The sequence below is a fragment of the Microcaecilia unicolor genome, chromosome 2 (assembly GCF_901765095.1).
Source record: "Microcaecilia unicolor chromosome 2, aMicUni1.1, whole genome shotgun sequence".
Classification (NCBI taxonomy): domain Eukaryota; kingdom Metazoa; phylum Chordata; class Amphibia; order Gymnophiona; family Siphonopidae; genus Microcaecilia; species Microcaecilia unicolor.
Genome location: NC_044032.1, coordinates 537,592,868 through 537,607,485, shown reverse-complemented (window position 1 = coordinate 537,607,485; position 14,618 = coordinate 537,592,868). Strand labels below are relative to the sequence as shown.

The 14,618-nt window shown below is 41.6% G+C and overlaps 1 protein-coding gene across 3 annotated transcripts in view; it reads right to left on the bottom strand.

The window, feature by feature from the left end:
• Positions 1 to 14,618, bottom strand: part of KLHL5 (kelch like family member 5) — a 141,323-nt gene that overhangs the window by 102,513 nt on the left and 24,192 nt on the right. Inside the window, exon 1 of one of the 3 annotated variants that reach the window (XM_030191300.1) lies at positions 4,495 to 4,895. The exons of the other annotated variants lie outside the window; for them this stretch is intronic. Coding sequence (XP_030047160.1) covers positions 4,495 to 4,880 — 386 coding nt within the window. The 5' untranslated portion in view covers positions 4,881 to 4,895. Of the gene's footprint in view, positions 1 to 4,494; positions 4,896 to 14,618 lie in introns of those variants that run through there. 3 annotated transcript variants of the gene reach the window in all.

Sequence of the window (14,618 nt, the reverse complement as noted above, 5' to 3'; positions counted from 1 at the left end):
GGGGTCCCAATGACCCCACCTCCAACATGACACCCAGCCACCTCTCTTGGAACACCAGATCTACTGCAAAGGGTAGCAAAGCCACTACTGTACCAGAAGAAAACCTCAAAAGTGGCGGGCTACAGACAAATGCTGAGGGGGCAAAAGCCACTTCAACCAGTGGACGTGGAGAAAAAGGAGGATGAAATCTGGGCACAAAACAATTCCCCCGAATCAGGAGAGGTTGGTACAAAGCCTGAAGGGGTCCCCATAGCAGAGGTGAAGCCGCCAACAGCTGGAAAGCGGTAGCCACATCGGGAGGAGTCAAAAGAAAATGCTGCGCGTACCCAATGCCTCAGAGCGGGAATCCCACTCGGGAGAAAGAAGTCCCTGGTGCCTGCCTGTGCCTCTGTGCATCTGGCAGCACATGTCCCCGCTGCCAATGCTTTCTCACAACACGAGCCTCCTATGGTGGCCTCTGCCGCCAATACCATGCGTCCCCCAATGGCAGGAAAAAAACGCACTCACCAGAGACGCGCAGCCAGACTTCCTGCCAACAGCGGGACTTCCCAGGCAAATTAGTCTCTTCTTCATATTCGTGGACATTTGACAGTACGAGATCCATATTGTCTTCTATTGCCTTCCTTTAATGGCATTAGATATAAACAGATTTTGGTATCGTCAATCTATTTTCAAGCTTCTCAATTTTGGCTCTCTTTACCTCAGCTATTACATGGGTTTAATAATTATTTTTCTTTCAGAAAACAGTTGAAAACATATCTACTCAAATCTATTTATGTCTTAAATTCAACCTTTTTTTCTGGATTTTGATTGTTAAACCGCTTTGAACCTCTATATAGAGGGTGTTAGTGGTATACAAGAAAAACATCACAACAAAGCGGTTTACATATTATATACTGGTATATATAAAGGAGATGGCAACATCTTTCAAATGAGAATATATCAAAATGAAGAAATTAGATCTTACCTGCTAATTTGCTTTCCTTTAGTCCCTCCAGACCGGCCCAGGAATAAACTGATGGTTGTGCACTCCTTCCAGCAGGTGGAGACTGAGAACTTCTGACTCTGGGAGCCAGTAAGAGCCCTTGCCATGTGACCCTAGATTCAGTATTCTCAGTCTCCCACAGGTGGAAGGAGGTGAGCCCTTAGTCTCCTCTCTTTCTATCTTTTCTATTTTGTCTACAGATTATAAAAAAAGCAACTAGAGAACCTTCTGTGCACCGAAATTACTAAATATTCTAGGAGTGTCAAACTCAGGGGTACCGGGTCCCTCTCCCTCTATCCTCCCGTTTTTTTTTCTCCCGCCTTTCAGATCTTCATTTGGGCAGGCAAGAGCTCTACCCCTTCGGAGGAGAGGTATTGCAGCGTCGAAAGAGGCAGCCACTAAAAAAAAAAAAAGGTTGCTCATCAGCCGTTTCCCCTCAGCATGAACGAGCAGTGCAGCTCTGTCCTCGCTTGACTGCCATTGTCTCTCCTGGCTCTGCTGTACTCTGTATCGTGTTTAACCTCTCTGCAGGTTTTTCTCGGGGTCGGCGGTTTTTCATTCGCTCTTCCATGTCAGAGAAACTCCACCAATACGGAGCCTGTCAGGGGCGGGGGGAGGGGGTAGGAGAAACGACTGCCGAAGAAGCTGACAAGGCAGGAACCGGAGCAGAATCGACGACGGTGCAGTACTTGCAGGCGCTGGAAGCTCCTACCCCCCGCCGCTGACAGGCTCCGCAACGGCGGAGTTTCTCTGACATGGAACAGCGAATGAAAAACTGCCAACCCCGAGAAAAACCTGCGAGACTTTAAACACGATACAGAGTACAGGAGAGACAATGGCAGTCAAGCGAGAACAGAGCTGCACTGCTCGTTCATGCTGAGGGGAAACAGCTGATGATCAACCTTTTTTTTTTTAGTGGCTGCCTCTCCTGAAGCTGTAATACCCTTCCTCCAAAGGGGTAGAGCTCTTCCCTGCCCAAATGAAGATCTGAAAGGTGGAAGAAAAAAGCGGGAGGATAGAGGGAGAGGGACCCGGTACCCCCGAGTTTGACACCCCTAGAATATTTAGTAATCACGGTGCACAGAAGGTTCTCTAGTTGCTTTTTTTTTTAATCTGTAGACAAAATAGAAAAGATAGAAAGAGAGGAGAGGAGACTAAGGGCTCACCTCCTTCCACCTATGGGAGACTGAGAATACTGAATCTAGGGTCACATGGCAAGGGCTCTTATTGGTTTCCCAGAGTCAGAAGTTCTCAGTCTCCACCTGCTGGAAGGAGTGCACAACTCATCAGTTCATTCCTGGGCCAGTCCAGAGGAAAGCTAAGGAAACCATATGGTTTTTATCGGACATCATTTTCTATGCTTCTATTAACTAGATTGATTTATCACCAGTAGGTCTATTAAGCTACTGGTCCTATGAAAAATAATTGTACCTCCTTACAATGTAAAATATTTGAAAGCAGATTTTTAAAAACTGAAGCAGAAATCAATGATAGCTAATAAAAAGTCCCCAATTATGCTGTAATGCACCACTTAAATCTTCCAGCAGAGCTGTTTAGACCATGAATTGTGCTGTGCTACAGCAGATACCGGTAACTGTGAAATGATATGAGTGATATGGATGCCACTAAAATGTAAAAAAGGAGAACAACTTTTCTAATTATTTCCTGCTAAAATCCTTACATAAGCACTTTACAATAGCTAATGGAATTACAATAGCATTACAGTATGATAGAATAATTCTTAAAACATCAGTAGACATGAAGTGACAGCTCCCCCCCCCCCCCATTCCCTCCCGATTTACTCAAATTACTGTGCAGCTCTTTAAAAACACACACACACACATTCAGGGTCATCTTCAATTTACAACATAACAGCTTCAATTAGGATAATTCTACATTCCTGTACAGCACCTATTTCAACATAAATGGAAAACAGTCTCCCCCCCCCCCAATGGTTAGAATGTCACAGCTATATTTATAAGCAAAAGACAGACAATACTGGCAAACTAAGATGAAAATCAGTGCAATCGGATCAGTTCTTGAAATTAAGGAAGCTATGTGGCTTCCCCTTTCAGCATTAATCAGGACACTGTGCCACAATATGCAGAATAATATACAGTATGTTCAAAAGGTTAATGAACAAAAAAAAATGAAAACAAAAATGATTGCTTTATGTAACATTTATTTCTCTGCATTAAGGACTAAATTCTATATATGGCGCCTAAAAAAAATCAGCTTTGAAAAAAAACGCTCAGCACTATTCTATAAACCGCGCTTAAAGTTAGGCACAGTTTATAAAACAGCACGCCCAGGAACCGCAACTACACTTAGATGTGGCCATTTACACCAATGGAAACATGATGCAAATGCTTGAGCCTAAATCGGGCATGAATGCTGCCTTATTCTATAATTACATGTGAAACTGAAAGGAATGCCCCCGATACGCCCATTACCCTTCCATTTCTATGCCCCCTTTTTTGACTTGCACCTACATTTACACATGTACATGTAAATTAATTCTAATTGGCACCAATAATTGCTTGTTAAAAACAATTATTGGTGCTAATTAGCTCATTATTCAATTAAATTGCACAAGCAAATTGGGCACATACCCAAATTTGCGCATGCAATTTTTAAGGCTTTTTATAGAATTATAGGGTAAGTGGACTAACAAAGCAACTGCATTACTTTATCCAAAATAATATTTTAAGCAGTACGACAAAAAGATTTCAACAAAGTCTGTTTATTAATATTTTCTAACATTTACCTTTAGCTATAAAGGAAGCAGATCTCCTAGAGTGGAGGAGTAGCCTAGTGGTTAGTGCAGCAGACTTTGATCATGGGGAACTGGGTTCGATTCCCTCTGCAGCTCCTTGTGACTGTGGGCAAGTCACTTAACCCTCCATTGCCCCAGGTACAAACTAAGTACCTGTATATATGTAAACCGCTTTGAATGTAGTTGCAAAATACCACAGAAAGGCGGTATACCAAGTCCCATTTCCCCTTCCCTAATTACTCCCTTTTCTTACATAAAACTTCATAGTATATCAAATATAGAAAGTAGTCTACATTCTAACAAGACCACAATGATTCTTTTCAATACCTCAAAGCATATAGAAAATTATGTTTACAATTATTTCAAACAGGTAACAAATGGAAATAGTAAATCCAAATGTTATATATTCTGTTAAAGTATACATTGAAGTTTTACTAGAAAAAACCCCCCATCAATACTCTTCCTAAGTTTTAATGACAGTTGTAAAGGATATGGTAAAACTGCTCATTACATTTTTTTTAAACATAACCACAATTACTAGTTCACACAGCATGTACAGTCATTCATTATGGTTTCTACACTTTTACTACCATGAGATTAAAGTGTTATGGAAAATCATATTAATCAGTGATAAAGGATAGCTGGGGGATTTTAGCACAGAACATAAAACTACAATAAATGTCTAATCAAACCGCTACCAGTTTTAAATCATTTTGAGATTAAGTACCCTAACCTGATTGAACTGCTGTCAGACTCATTTTCTTCTCCACTTCTTCCATCATCAGCTTCTGCATTCTCGAAGCAGTGTGCTCTTTCACTGTCCCTTGCTGTGAATTCAGATGTAGGGACTCCACAGGTAGATGCCATAGGACAAGGAAGTGAATTTTTAAATTCTTGTTGGTTGAGTATTCTGTATCCAATCGAAGCTAATGGCATTGGCAGGTTCCCTGAAGCTAAAAACTTTCTTTTACCAGTTATACCATTTTGTCCTCGATTCCAGAGGTCTCCTTGGCAGCTGCCACCTACAGCATTAGGAGATGTTGATGACTGATGGCCAAACCATCTCCATCTGATTTTCCAAACCTGTTTCACGTCAAAATCCTTGCGACAGCCAGACATCCTCAGTGAAAGCTAGTGATCGTCTAGGCAACAGGAGAAAAAAGCACTGCACATAAAAGATCTGTGCATCCAACCAAGACAGAAAGAGCACATGCTCTGTCTATCTAGAGCCAAGTAGTTTTGGATGAAAAAGAGAGGCGTTCATTTGCAGAGATGCACAAATAAAAAAAAAAATAATAAAAATAAAAAGCTTTTTTTTTTAAACCAGTGTCATTAGAATTTGGACCAATGATTAGGAACAATGTTAAAACACTGTAACTGTCTCTAATCAAGACAAATGGCATTTTCTATTGCCCTCTTCTGCACCCCCCAGACCATTCACTTGCATAGACACTGACAGCATTCATTAAAGCACTTTCAAATGCAGAACACCACCCCTTTGCCTAACCACAAATGACTGGAAGTAACTCCGCTGCTACATCTCAGACTCTATTACTTTGCTCTATTAACCATTCTATTGCTGAAAAATTAGAGTTTGTTTGTATGAAAGATATGGATGAGTAATAAGCTATTTTAAGCAGTGAACGAAACACAGATTGCACAAAGAGGCCTATTTATTAAAATGCAGTAAGATTTTGCTGTTATCAGGAGATATGGCCATGGCCAGCCTTAATGTATGGCAACTGCAAAGCCTCCATGTTAACTCTTGGGAACACTGGCAAAATTTTGCCATTCCATTAACACAGAGAGAAGTTATTTAATGTATGTTAAATGAAAGGCAGATAACCCAATGCAGTTTGCTACACTTATTCAGTTGACATTAACTGCTAGACTTCTCTTACTATGATCTCACCAATTAAGGGAACCTTTAAAAACTGCTTCTATCACTTGCAGCAGCCATGAAATCTCTCTCCATATGCTGAGTCTGATCACAGTAGTCCATGATATGATAACACGACTATACTACTGTAATGCCCTACATGCTGGTCAGACCACAAAGAATTTGCACCTGTGCCAGCTAATTGAGATGTGGCAGCACGACTGACAGAGGATTGCAAGTCATATGACTACATCACACCCTTCTTGCATAAACTGCCCTGGCTACTGAACCCTACAGGGCAAATTCAAGACCCTTAGACAAAAAAGGCCAGAGTACCTAAAGATTACGTTAGCCCTCTACACACCTTTGAGACGTCTAAGGTCCTCTCGAGCACCATTCCTAACTGTACCCTCATCAAAGAAAATCAAGCAATGTGACATCTGCCAGTAAGCCTTCTTGGAAGTATCCCCAATACCCTAGAATTCACTCCCAAAGAGACCACGCCTAACTTGAGACAACTTTTACTTCAGGTGAAAGCCTGGCTCTTCTCCCTTTCACAGCTGTAGTGATTATCAGCCTACTGCACATATGGACTAGATGGCATACACCATACAACTGAGAGCAGTTCCACAGACCTTATTCAACTGTGCATACAATTTGATTTCAATCTAGTCACACACTTATCCCAAACCCTTTCTCTTACCTATCTTGTCTGTCTATGAAGATATTACATTGTATTGTGCTGACTTTGTATCATATCTGTTATAGGAATACTCTAAACATGCTGCCAAATATGGTACATGTGAAACAAAAGAGTAGACTTTCAAACCAGAAATAATGGTGCAACAGCTGAATATTACTCTCAAAATACAAGCAAGACACTGCTCTCAAAGTGCGGTATCAAAAGTCAAATCAAACATTGCACTTTTGATACTGCGCAGTTTTGAAAGCAGTACCTTGCATGTATTTTGAGAGTAACATTCAGCTGTTACACCAGTTTCCATATATAGTGTTGCATTCTACAGCAAATGTCTGCAAAAACACATCCCTATGTTGGGTCATTTTCCTGGTGCTTCAGTAATGAATTTCTGACCATTACTCCTGGTTTGGAAGTCGCTTTGTCATCCTCTACTCTTGCTGCACATTTGGGATTTTCGTAGAGGTTGGTTCCTGTTCTTCTTTTGCATCAAATAAGGTACATCATTTATATTTTGCCGACATTTATCATATTTCTGTTACGGGAATATTCTACTGTTTTAACATCCATATTTCTGACACTGTACTATATTAGTGCCATTACTAGGATTTATTTTGCCTATCTCCAATTTTGCCTTAGTAACTGTCTTTTATGCTGGCATTTGGTCATTTTATTATTGTTAGAAACCATTTACATTGTATTAACAGCATATCAAGCTATACCTGTTGTGTGCTCCCTTGGGTGAAATTTCCTCATAAATGCAGTTATTAATAAATCTAAAGAACAATAAAGAGACATATAAAGAAATTATCTGTAAGATACGGTCCCTATCTATTTTTGGTTCATTCTCAGCACCATTCCATGTTAATATGGAAATTATTGAGTACTAATGGGGAAATTCTATAAACCAGGTGCCATAGGCGTCCGAATGGTGGCATTGGTGGGAAAGGGGGAGCACATGGGCCCTGGCTCCACCAAACATTTCCAGCCAGTTGTCAGCTTTTCCGTTGCCACTGCACTGCTTACCCTTGGCAAGCCCTGGCAGCCTGAAAATTGGAAAGCAACTATTTCCTGCTTCTCGCCAGAAACAGAAAGTAGTTGCTCTCCAGTTTTAATAAGCATGTGATGCCAGAGCTGGCCAAGGTCAGTAGAGCGGCAGCAATAGAAAAACAAATGCCAGTTAGTTGGCGGAGGATTTAAAGATGCTAGTACTACAACTTGGAGCCTGGGGTCCGACAAGGGGGAGCAGGTAGAAGAAGGGGGCTGGGGCTTGGAAAGGAGTCTGATTTAGAAGCAGAGGCTGGGGATGGCAAAAAGGGGGCTTATGCTGGCAGAGTGTAGGAGTGGCAGAAGGGGTTTGATGTTGGGGGGGATAGATAACAGAAGGGGGGCTGGGGTAGGAGAAGGAAGAACACAGATACTGAGGGGTAAGGGATGGGAAAAGCAAAAGGCATATGCAGGGAAAGGTGAAGACGGAGGAGCAAAGGGATAAATGGTGGAGCAAAACAACAGGTTAGGACTGGAACTGATGTGGAGTTGGGGGTAGAACTTGGGCCCTCCCCCCAAACTAAAAGCATTTAATATACATTATGGACTCAATTCTATAAATGGTGCCCAAATTTGGACGGTAATAAAAATTACCGCTAAGTGCTATTCTACAAACAGAGCTCAGAATGGGGCGCCATTTATAGAAAAGTGTGTGGTGCCAGGATCTGTGCCTAATTTTGGGCACAAGGATTTACACCAACTAAAACCTGGTGTAAATTCTTGCACCTAAATCAGGAATGGATCTTCTATTCCTGATTTAGGCTCAATCTGTGCTTGCATGCCATGTGCTAGCAGAGGAGTAACCTAGTGGTTAGTGCAGTGGACTTTGATCCTGGGGAACTGAGTTTGATTCCCACTGCAGCTCCTTGCGACTCTGGGCAGGTCACTTAACCCTCCAATGCCCCTGGTACAAAATAAGTACCTGAATATATGTAAACTGCTTTCAATGTAGTTGCAAAAACCTCAGAAAGGCGGTAGGTATATCAAGTCCCATTTCCCCTTATTCAGTAACACAACTTCTAGGAATGCCCCCAATCCACCCATGCCCCTCCCATGGCTGTGCCGAAAAATGGCCTGTGCTGGTATAAGTGTGTGTATTGGACGCGCGCAGGTCCATTTTTCAGTGTTCCCCCAGAAAAGGCCTTTTTTTGTGTGGCTGAAAATAGACGTGCAGCAAAATTAAAAACGAGCTTGGGCCCATTTTGGGCCTGAGACCTTACTGCCACCCACTGACTTAGCGGTAAGGTCTCATGTGTTAACCGGGCGGTAATCATCAGCGTGTGTACACTACCACCCTGTTAGCACCATGCGGCAGAATATAGAAAATATCTGCCATGCATTTTGGACGCACGTCAAAAATAAAATTACCGCCTAGGGCATGCGGTAAATGGGCAGTAGTTCTAATTTGACATGTGCCTTAGTGCTATTCTTTTGATACCTGCTTAACTTACATAGCGTGCATCTGTATGTAGAACATACACATGAGTGCAGGATGGGTGAGGCTCATATTTACATGTGTGACTTACTGCAAGTTATGTAAGTATTTGCTGCGTTTAAGTTCTCTTAGTTGTTTGTGACTAAATGTTAAGCTCATACATACAGCTTTGGAATGCATTGCCACTTGACGTGAAAATAATAAGCGACCTCATCAACTTTCGGAAATCACTGAAGACTTACCTCTTCAATAGAACATACCACAATGACCCATCACCTAAACTTTAGTGCATTACAGCTTTAACTGTCATTTTATTATTGATCCCGTTATAACTAATGCTTTATCTCATTTGTTACATATATTCTTCGGTAATTATTAATTGTATTAATTTCCTGGATCACCCCAGAACCCTTTTTAAAAATCAGCGTTATACTGGCCAACCTCCAATCTTCAGGTACTAAGGACGATTTTAATGACAGGTTATATATTATTAACAGTAGATCACCAATTTCATGCTTGAGTTTTTTCAGGACCCTTAGGTGTATGCCATCCAGTCCAGGTGATTAACTACTCTTTAATTGGTCAATTTGGCACAGTGCGTCTTCCAGGTTTACTGAGATTTCTTTCAGTTCCTCTGCATCACCCTTGAAAACCATTCTTGGTACAGGTAAATCTCTTACATCTTCTTCCATAAAGACTGAAACAAAGAATTCATTCAGTTTCTCCACTATGGCATTGTCCAACGTGCCCCTTTTGCTCCTTCATGATCTAACAGTCCCACGGATTCTCTCACAGGCTTTCTGCTTCTGATGTACCTGAAAGTTGTTACTGTGAGTTTTAGCCTCTGTGGCAAGTTTCTCTTCATATTCTCTTTTAGCATTCTTTATCAATGCTTTGTATCTGACTTGCCAGTATAATAAAGCAGAAGAATGTCATTGGTGTAAATATATGTGGAAATGCAGAAAGTCTGAATGATCGATGCTAATGGGCTAAGGAACAGATTAAATAAAAGAAGAGAAAGTACAGAGCTCTGCGGAACCCCACAGTATAGGGGTTGAGTATAGGGGTTGAGGAGATGACTAAGAGGAAGAATTTATACCTTAAAAGAACAGAAAGAAAAGACGAGAACCAGCACAACACTGTTCCAGAGATTCCAAGGGAAGCTAAAGTATAAAACAAGAAAAGAATGATTGATAAGATCAAATGTTGCAGAAAGATCCAAAGTGATAGCAAGTACACAGCATCCATTATCCAAATGCGCATGAATTTCACTTAAGACACTAGCCAGAACAGTCTCTGTTCTATGGTGTGCTCTGTATCCTGATTGCCTAGGATGTAAGGCAAGAGTTTTCTCAACAAAAGAGGATAGTTGTTGGAAAACAGCTTTTTCAATAACCTTAGAAAGGAAGCACAGGTTAGACACTAGACAGTAATAACTAGGAGTAGAAGGGTCAAGAGAAGACTTCTTCAAAATAGGATGAACCAGACAATTTTCCAAAGTGAGGGAAATTCACCAAATGAAAGACTAAGATTAATTTGAGAAAGGATCACTGGAAGAAGATTCAAACAGAGTTCTTAAACATGTGGAAGGAACAGGATCAAGAATAGGAGGTCACAGATTTCATTTACCCCATTAACTTGGAGAGTGAAACCAAGGTGAGGGGCTGAAAAAGAGGTCCATAGAGATAAAGGGTGGGTGTGAGGGGACGAATTCTGGGGAAGAGAAGGGATGAGGAATGGGGGGGGAGGAAGATATAGAAAGAAGAAGGGGGAATATGGAAAAAGAATGTGGAGGAATGCTAAGAGTGGACTGTGATTGTACTGAGGCCCGAAGAGAGGAGATTTGGTACTGAAGAACTGAGCCAAAGCCTCCGTAGAGGATCTGGCTAGTGTCTTAGCTCATAGAATCTATAGCTGCCAACCAGCTTCTGAGCTTCCTAGATCATCAACAAGCTCTGCATCCATACCAATCTGGCTTCCAAAAGGATCATTCCACAGAAACCATCTGTTAGGGGTGGTGTCTTTTATACAATCTAATCTTAAACAGGATAGAACTGTATTGCTGATGTCTTTACTTTAGACCCCTCTTCAGCATTTGAACTGCTGGATCACTCCTTATTGGTCGCTGTCTCTGTGATAATGGAGTTACAAGTATGGGCCTTGTGTGGTTTCAATCCTATCTTTCCTCTAGACTATATCATTCTCTATGAGGCCCCCAGGGTTCAATTCTGGCCTCTACCCTTTTCAATGTCTTCCTCTCGCCTTTGGCTCCATTGATCCATTCACCAGGAATTACAGCTTTTATTTATGTGGATGACATTCAACTTCTTCTATGCACAGTAGATCTTGAATTATCTCAAACGATTCAGGCAGTGAACAGTAAACTGGCTATCATAGCCCATTGGCTCTACACTCATAGACAAACAGAATCCTAACAAAACAAGGACTATGGTCTTCTCAAGACAGTTGAGTTTACATTTACCATGTTCCTTATTGCTGGATGGTTTTCAGGTTCAGTTGGTTTCTTCATTAAGGGGGTCTTTTACAAAGGTAAACTAGCATTTTTAGCGTGCACTAAACACTAACATGCCCATAGGAATATAATGAATAAATAAATAGGAATATAATGGGCGTCTTAGTGTTTAGCGCATACTAATTTTTTAGCATGGACTAAAAATGATAGCGTGGATTTGTAAAAGGGGCCCTAAAAATCCTTGGTGTCATCCTTGATGCCAAATTCACCTTCAGACACTATATCTCATTTATTATGCACAGTAGTTTCTTCAAACTGAGACAGATGAGTTAAATCATATTCCACTTGTTAGTTCTAGGCCATTTAGACTACTGTAATTCCCTTTTTTCAGGCCTCCAGCTTACTGAGATGAAGTGGTTGCAAATAACACAAAATACAGCTGTCAAAATGCTTACCTGAGGAAGCTGGTGGGACTATGCAACCTCTCTTTTACCATCTGAGCAATGGCTCCCAAATGTTGTGAGGATTCATTTTAAAATTCTACCACTATCTGTTCTACTGGATTTCCCATATTTTTGTTACATTTGCTTGGTCCTTATATTCCAGGTCATGCATTACAATCCTCTCAACAGAATTTGTTTGTAATTCCCTCATTTCAACAGATTTGCCTTGTGAATATTAATTCCATTTTTTATTTTGTATAGGCCCATCTTGTGGAATCAATTACCACTGACTCTACGGTCGGAAAATTCATACCAAACATTTTAAAAAGGTCTCAAGACATACTTTTTCAAAAGTACATTTTTGAATAGCTGATGCAACACGAGCTTTGGGAAATAGAGCACGTGTTCAGTTTTTTTCAGTTCATCCGACGGTTCACAGGTTTTTTTTTTTTATTCAGATTCTTACAAATTAAAATTGTTTTACCCTTGTATCTCAGAAAGACCTCTAACTGGCTATCTGTAAATTCACGAGCTTGAGAGTAATGTGTAATGTGCAGTACCATGGGGCACAGAAATTTATCAAAATTGGAAACAGATGGGGAGGTGGTTCTGTGTGCCCATTCAATTTCAAATGTTTTTATATGTGATAGAATCTGAACCTTCCACACCTTTGTGATGCCCAGTGTTTTTAGTTTGTTTTGCCCGCTTCTATAATTTAATTCTACAATGGAGTGGAGGAGTGGCCTAGTGGTTAGAGCACCGGTCTTGCAATCCAGAGGTGGCCAGTTCAAATCCCACTGCTGCTCCTTGTGATCTTGGGCAAGTCACTTAACCCTCCATTGCCTCAGGTACAAACTTAGCTTGTGAGCCCTCCTGGGACAGAGAAATATCCAGAGTACCTGAATGTATCTCACCTTGAGCTACTACTGAAAAAGGTGTGAGCAAAATCTAAATAAATAAATAATTAATTAATAAATGGCAACCCAAAGCTATAATGCAGTTGGAGAAAGCCTGGTTCTGAGTGCACGTTCACTCAGTTTTCTAAATGTCCATTTTAATAACTGCAACTCAGAACTGTGATTTACTACTACTACTAACATAGTAACATAGTAAATGACGGCAGATAAAGACCTGTACGGTCCATCCAGTCTGCTCAACAAGATAAACTCATTTTACATGGTATGTGATATTCTATATGTATACCAGAGTTTGATTTTTCCTTGCCTTTCTCAGGGCACAGACCATAAAAGTCTGCCCAGCACTGTGAACTTTCCATATCTATTCAGTTATTATCAGAGAATAGACCATAGAAGTCTGCCCAGCACCGGTTTTGCTTCCCAATTACCGGCGTCGCCACCCAATCTCTGCTAAGATTCTGTAGATCCATTCCTTCTAAACAGGATTCCTTTGTGTTTATCCCACACATGTTTGAATTCCATTACCATTTTCATCTCCACCACCTCCCACGGGAGGGCATTCCACATATCTACCACCCTTTCCGTGAAAAAAATACTTCCTGACATTACTCCTGTCTGCACCCCTTCAACCTCAATTCATGTCCTCTAGTTCTACCACCTTCCCGTCTATGGAAAAGCTTTGTTTGCAGATTAATACCTTTCAAATATTTGAATGTCTGTATCATGTCACCCCTGTTTCTCCTTTCCTCCAAGGTATACATGTTCAGGTCAGCAAGTCTCTCCTCGTACGGTTTGCAATGCAAATCCCATACCATTTTTGCAGTTTTTCTTTGCACCGCTTCCAGTCTTTTTACATCTTTCATGTCACGATGGTGACTGTTTCCTTGTCTGTGCTCGCCTCACCCTCTGGTGGCCAGAACCGGTGGCTGCTATGAACTGTCACCTGTTCCAGACTTCAGCTCAGTCCAGACCGGATCTTCCGGGCTGCCAGACTTGCTTCTCTTGTTTGTGCCTGAACAGCACCCGTAGCTGTCTTGTGATTCCTGCAGCTTAACTTCAGTAGCTGATGGGCTTTATTAATCACCTGGAAACTTCTGTGTTTGCCTTTGCATCGTTTAAGGTCCCTGGTTTGTTGGTGCTTTGTTGCACTTCTGCCTAGTCTTGTTTCTTGTTTGAGGTTCTTGTCTGGTTCTAGTTAGTCTGTGTGTAGTTTAGCTTAGGTTTGTTGTTTATTTCTTTGTCTTGTTTCTGGTCTGTATTCCTGGTCTATTTTCTATTTGTCTGTGTCTATGTGTCTGTGTCTTAGTGGCTATGTGGCAGCTTTCAGTCCTGACTTTTTTCTGTCTGTGTTCTTGTTTAGTGGCTGCTCTGCAGCTTTCAGTCCTGACTCTTGCTGTCAGTATTTGTACCCTGTTTCAGTGGCTGTTTGGCAGCTTTCAGTTCCTGCCCTGTCCGGTAAGTCCTGCCGGCCGCCAGCACCCAGGGGCTCAACTCCCGAGGAACGGCGGTCAAGTGCAGGTGAAGTCTAGCTGTTCCTGTCAGAGTTCTGCCTTGTCTCTGGTGTGGGGTGGTTTTGCCTGCCACTGATGCCCCACGGCAGTGGCCCAAGGGCTCACGATCCTAGTTTCTGCCTTAAAAACCTGACATTTTGCAAGATATGGACTCCAAAACTGAACACAATACTCCAAGTGGGGCCTCACCAACAACTTGTAGAGGGGCATCAACACCTCCTTTCTTCTGCTGGTTATACCCCACTCTATGCTGCCTAGCATCCTTCTGGCCATGGCCATCACCTTGTCACACTGTTTCTTTACCTTCATAACCTCTGACACCAACACCCCAAGGTCTCTCTCCTGAGCTGAGCTTACTAATCTCTCTCCTCCTATTCGGTATCTCTCTTTTGGGTTTCTGCACTTCGTGGCATTAAATTTTAACTATACAACCCTCTGTGGTAAATAGGACCGTT